The sequence below is a fragment of the Malus domestica genome, chromosome 14 (assembly GCF_042453785.1).
Source record: "Malus domestica chromosome 14, GDT2T_hap1".
NCBI classification, from domain to species: Eukaryota; Viridiplantae; Streptophyta; class Magnoliopsida; order Rosales; family Rosaceae; genus Malus; species Malus domestica.
In genome coordinates, this window is record NC_091674.1 from 8,251,667 (window position 1) to 8,258,519 (window position 6,853).

At 32.8% G+C, this 6,853-nt stretch overlaps 1 protein-coding gene across 1 annotated transcript; it reads left to right on the forward strand.

Moving 5' to 3' along the window:
* Positions 1-3,455: 3,455 nt before the first annotated feature.
* LOC103454416 (protein TEEBE-like) lies at positions 3,456-6,407 on the forward strand. Its single transcript, XM_008394010.4, has 4 exons — positions 3,456-3,496; positions 4,316-4,532; positions 4,799-5,296; positions 5,700-6,407. Exons 1-4 carry the CDS (start codon positions 3,479-3,481, stop codon positions 6,218-6,220), a joined length of 1,254 nt encoding a protein of 417 aa, XP_008392232.3. The 5' UTR covers positions 3,456-3,478; the 3' UTR covers positions 6,221-6,407.
* The last annotated feature ends 446 nt before the right edge of the window (positions 6,408-6,853 follow it).

Consider the following 6,853-nt stretch of genomic DNA (forward strand, 5'->3'; position numbering starts at 1 on the left):
TAGCTCATTGTATTTAGACAGGACATCTTCTTCGCTGTTGATCTTGGTAAAGATGCAGCACCGCGCCTACACGTAACCATTGAATTGGTATTAAAGACATACCTTGAAGGTACTACAAGGGCAAATCCCAACGCATCTCGAGTGGATCCAACCCCCTGATCCTCAGAATGATGCTTGCATTGTTTGTTATGATGGCACAAGTTACTTATCAAACCCTTACAAGGAAAAATCCCCGAATGGTTATGTCTTTACCGTTAAGGGATATCACAATATCTTGGAGGTCCATGATATGACCTTAGTTGCGAAATCTTCGAATCGTTTCAAGACTCACCTTACTTCACTATGCCACAAGTGAGACATGATTAGAAGTTCTTGTTAAGCATATTCGAAGTACTTGTTGTGTTTTCATCCATCGTTGAGTCCCAACGACGATCCATGAAGATTATACCGCATGTATCCATTCGACCAAGACATGATACATCAACAAAGTCACCGCCAAGACATATTGCGTCTACATCAGCAAAGCATCAGGAGATTGAAGTCATACAAGCCGATCCCAGACAACCTTGCCGACCTCTACACGATGTCACTGCCGAAGTCAACCTTCTAGAAGCTTGTCTGAGGAATTGGTATGCCTAACTATTCATATGCAAATGCTTATAGTTCTCATTTGGAAGTTATGTCAAACTTTGGGGGAGTATCCAGAAGTATACTTACTTGATCTTAATGTACTCTTTTTCTCTACGATTAGGAGCAGCATTTTTCCCACTAGGTTTTAGCTACCTAACTAGGTTTTAACGAGGCACCCATCATAGGCTGATCATACCCTTGTGAGTTCTTCTACTTGCGTCCAAAAGACGTATAGTTTTGACTTAATGTAACTTCTCACTTTTCTCCTTAGACTATGGGTTTTTCTCTCACTTTGGGTTTTACTATAACGAGGTTTTGTAAGTTTTACTTTTTATGCATTCTTCGGTTGATCTGAGACTCGCATTCGCTCATTGTGCCGACAATTTCATCAACTGTACTTACTTCATCGCTAAAGATCTGATGCTCCATTTACTTGAGTATTTACACAATAAAGGGAGAGTGTTGTAGTCCTATTAGATTAGGAATGTAATTGTGTAAATCCTAGTATATCTTGGAATATCTCTTATATTCCTATTAGGAGTAGATTACCTATTAAATGTTGTAATCCTAAAGGGAAATGTTTTTACCTATCCTATTACTATAAATAAAGGCATAATGGGGTGGAATAACACACACCCACAATTACACATCTCTCTTATTCTCTCTCTATAACCTCCATAATTGTTCAGTAAATTATGCCTACAACATTTATTTAATTTTTATTCTAATAATTGTAAAATGAAGATCATAATATTCTAACCAACCTAAATAAACTCATGAACACAATATCCTAAATTAATTAAATAAAGCTGTGATATGTTATGATACAATCGATAATTCTATTTGAGAGTTCTTATAAACTAATCGCGTCGAAATCTCAATTTCTTGTTTTTCCCACTTTTATCTAATCCGAAGTTCCTTCATTTTCAATGGGGGACAGAAAAGTTAAGCACATGGCGTATGGATTAAAGTCAAATTAAGTACGAACATGTACATTTTCCGTGCATACTACTTAACTTCTAGATTCAAATTTAAAGGACAGTGTGATTTGGTGCGAGCAAAATCACTCCTTGATGGCCGGCTTATCAGAGAGAAAATAGAGAGTGATGTTGATTTCTTCAATTCCTTCACAAAGTCTTCAATAAGGCTAGGCTTATTTATGGCTTTATAACTTTCTTATACCGACTATTTAATATTACGATATAATGATATTCTTCTTCACTTGTAAGTGGAATATCTTATATTTGAATCTCGCTAAATGCAAAGTTTAATTATATTATTATGACAAGCTCATTATAAAGTTTAGTCGCTCCCTCACTATTTGGGATAAATACTAGGGAAATTTAACGAAAAGCTTTCGGTACTATTCATTTTAACAAAAAATCATATTTTTACACTAACAAGTCAATTATAATATTATTCATTTTACTCTTTATTTTATTTTTATCGTTAGAATTTAAAGTTTTCAAACTTTTTTAATTAATTTTTTCTAAATACTATCGTTTATTAAAAAAAAAAAAAAAGTACATGAATAATTACATGCACACATCCACTTTTATTCTTTATTTTCAAAGCAAAAATTTACTTTTATTCTAGGGTCAAAAGTTGGTACTTCACTTTAGTTTAGGGTCAAAAGGTGTACTTTTCCCTACCACAACATGTGGCATACAACCGGGATCCCTCTTTTGCATAAGCAATAATCTTGTTCTATTATCCTTTTCCATAGGATAATGCTTGCATTTTTTATGCAATGCACAACATTAAATATAGTTTTTATATTAAATTTAATTATTTGTGGCTTTTGATCTTTCAAAGTTATGTTTTATTAGGTTCCTAGTAAATATAATCGTTAGTAATAAGTATTTATCCTATCAATGTATTGCAATCTCTCTATTTAAAGGACTCCATATGTATGTTTAGGGGGATTTGAATGAATTAAAATATATTTGCTTAGTGCAATTGAAATGAGTTGTTTCCCCTTCTAAAATCAAGCATTTGACTTGGTCGTATGAGCGAATCCACGATTAATAACGTAAGCGAGCTTTGTTACTCATGATTGAGTGAATCTCAGGTTATCTATCCCCCTCTCCTTGAGACCTTTGTTTCTGTCTTGCATCAAGTGGTATCAGAGACGCCCTTGGTTCGTACTGCGTCAAATTTTCATTCATTAATGAGCTTATTTCTACACTTATTTATAATATATTTTATTATAAAATTTACATAATAAAAAATCGTTCAATCTTTTAATTTCATTTGAAGATCATCATTATAAAAATAATTGGAATCAGATATCATTTAGTAATTTAAAAGTATGAAATAACGGTTTATCATGAATATGTTATTTTGTACCTAAACCATTGACGTATCTGATACATTTGGATATGGTTAAATGATATTTGATTATAATTTATTGTAGATATATCTTCAAATGAAAATTATGAGATTCTGATTATGAAATTTCTAAAATGAAGATATGTCTTTTGCATGTGAATGAATAAGCTAATCCCCATAAAAAGAATGCAAATATTATTCTTTTTCATATTATTTTTTTGGATCGGTGTTAATTTTTTATATTCTAAGGGAGCAAATCACAGCAACCAATAAAAGTCATGTGGTATTGACGAAAAAAATAGAAAATTACAGGTCCTGTGTTGGATTCAATCCAACGCACATTCACACACACATTCACAATAAGAACGCTTGAAAAATAAGATCCGACCCTAGAAAACAAGTGATAAATAGACGCATTTCGCGGCTAATTTGGTGCCCCTTATAACATGGGAAGTGCTGCTTGCTTCTATGTTTTCCAACCCTATTATGTGTGTGTGTGTATGTATAATATATATATATGTGTGTGTATATATATGTGTGTGTATATGTGTGTGTGTGTATATATCGTGCATATAGAACGTTGAAATTTTTATGGAAAAATTAGTATCCAGTCCCTAGTTTTTACTGTTCATTGACTAAGACCTTATTAGTTCTCAAATTTTAATTCAAGTCCCTAACATTAATGTGATAATGAATTTACATGTTTATTATATAATTTTTTAATATAAAAATTAGTAATTAATTTAGGGTTTAATACTCACACCTCTATTAAACTTCTAATTAATTTTCAATTCAAACATTTCCAAAATAATAAAAAATTAAATTAAGTTTGTACCTATTAATTTTTATATATATATATAAAAAGATTCTCAATTTTTTAATCTTAAATGTACCCATTCATATAATTTTTCAATTTTTTTAATCTTAAATGTACCCATTCTCAAATATATCAATTTTTATATGTAAAATGTACCCTTTTTTAATATAAAATCCATTCAAATTTTTTAATCCATGTTTAAACTTATATGGGTACATTCTTTTTCGTTGATTTGAGAATGTATCCATGTTTTGGTACAATAACTTTTTTTGTTAATTTTGGTTAATGTACCCATACATATATGTATACACACACACAATATAATAGAGAGTATAATTTATATTTTATTATTTTTAATCCCATAAATTATGGGTTTTATTTAAAATCTCATTAGTATAAACAATTACAAATTTCAATTTTTATTTTTTAATTAAAAAAATATAGTAACTTACATTATTACATTAATATCAGGGACCTCAATCAAAAACTAAAAACTAAAAACTAACAAGGTTTCAATCAACGAATATTGATAGCTAGGGATCGCATCCAAAGTGTCCCAATTTTTATATTTACATAGTCGAAGGCACTTGCATTTTCAATTTCCCACTTGTAGCTTTTTCTCTTTGTTTTATATATAGAGGTCACTCCAGCTCCTTCTTCCACTGCAAAACAATGTCGCCTTTGTCTCTCTTGATTTGCTTTCTGACCTATTTTTCTGTCTGCAATGGTTACGCTTCTGCTGTACCTCTTGATGGTAAACATTTCTGTTTTTGGTTCCTTTTATACATGTTATATGCCTTTTTTTCTTTTTTTTTTCTAATAATCTTTGGTAATGTATGTGTTCTTACTGGTTCAATAATTCTTTGGATTTTAATCTCCTTAATGCTAAGCTCAAAGCTGCCCTTGGCAAAGTGTGTTTTCAGTTTCTAGACTAACTTCACCAATCAAAATGGTTACATTATAAATAGCTTTCACTTTTACAATCTCAGATTGACATTACAATTTCATCTTTGATTTCAGGAGAACTCCCAAATGGACACTTCGAAGAATCACCACATCCTTCAAATTTGAAGAAAACGGTGATCATCGGCAAGTATTCACTCCCAAAGTGGGAAATCAGCGGCTTGGTGGAGTACGTCAAAGGTGGAGCCCAACCAGGCGGTTTCTTCTTCAACGTGCCACGTGGGGTCCACGCAGTGAGACTCGGCAACGAGGCCTCCATTTCTCAGAGCGTGAATGTTAGCCCGAGTTCAGTCTACTCGCTCACTTTTGGGGCTACAAGAACTTGTGCCCAGGATGAGGTTTTAACAGTCTCAGTACCTGGTCAGTCTACTGACCTCTCCCTTCAAACTGTCTTCAGCAGCAATGGTGGTGATACTTATGCTTGGGCTTTCAAGGCTATGTCCAACGTTGTTAAGATTACATTACACAACCCTGGGGTTCAGGAAGACCCCGCTTGTGGGCCTCTACTGGATGCTATTGCAATCAAGCAGATGCTTCCTTTCAACTACACAAGGGGTACGATTTCTTAACCCTCGGTTTTAATTTCTGTTTATATTTATAGTTATATTTATTTTATAAATAATCTTCCTTGGTTTCAGTTTCATTAGCTTGAAGTTGTATTTTTTTCTCCATCTTTTTTTTTTTTGTAAGTGCAAGAAAAAATTATTACCACTCACTACCTAATGCGGCATGTACATAACACCACTTAGATTACAAAGCTCCTGAAGGAAAACATATATAATACTGCCACTGCAATAGTTTTATTCTATTAAAAAGCGTAATGCTAGGGAGATCAACTTTTTAAACCAAATTTTATAAACTATATAACGTGATTATTGATGATTGAATTATTATTAAGTGTTGATTAACGTACTTATATCCTTATCTAATATTGCTATATACCAATCTCTCTGTGCAGGTAACCTAGTGAAAAATGGAGGGTTTGAAAAAGGCCCTCATGTGTTTAAGAACTTCTCAACCGGAATCCTCATCCCTCCCAAGGTGAATGACCCGTACTCACCACTGCCTGGATGGATCATTGAATCCCTGAAGCCTGTGAAATACATAGACAGGAAGCATTTTGCGGTTCCTCGCGGACTTGCAGCCATTGAGTTGGTTGCAGGGAGAGAAAGTGCAATTGCTCAAATTATTAGAACCGTCCCAAACAAATCCTACAACCTTATCTTCACCATCGGAGACGCAAAGAACGGTTGCCACGGATCGATGATGGTCGAAGCCTTTGCTGGCAAGGAAACCCTAAAAGTTCCTTTTGTGTCTGCAGGAAAAGGTGGCTTCAAAACTGCAATTCTCAAGTTCCAAGCAACTTCATTCAGAACAAGATTAACATTTTACAGTGCCTACTATCACACAAAGCTTGATGACTATGGTCATATGTGTGGCCCCGTCTTGGATAATGTCATTGTTTTTCCAGTCGCTTGACATTAATTACTTAATAGGGAGCTCTTTTGTTAGCTCCATATTATTGTTAGAAAAGATCTTGAAAGGTGAGAGCGTGCGTTGTTTATTTCAGTATACATTTGGTTCTTCAGTTTTATGTTTTGAGCCATTGATGGGTATGTACTAATCCATATGAATAAGTTTACAAATGCGCATATTGGGCCTTAAACTTTTTTTATGATCGGCAACGCGCGAGTAGTAACGTTAGATAAATTAACTTTTTAGATTATATTTACAATTCATGTGATGTGTCACTAATAAAAATAAGTACGTTAATCAATAGTTAAATAAAATCAGATCATCAATAATTACGTCATATGATTTACAAAATATGATTTAAATAGATAATCTCTCTAGTATTATTCGTTAAATATATCTAGATTGTACAATTGAAAACATTTGAATATAATATTGACATTATCCAAATCAAAGTGTACTCTATAGTAATTTAATTAATCATCTAGATTTGAGAGTGAAAAGTATTCTTTATGTACATCTTCTTTTCTTGTTGCCTTCCCATGTGACTCTTGGGAGCAAAAAGAACAGAAGTTCAAATTAAAAACATAAATAATTGCATAAAAACATTTACTTTAAACTTTGGGTCAAAAGTTGCTA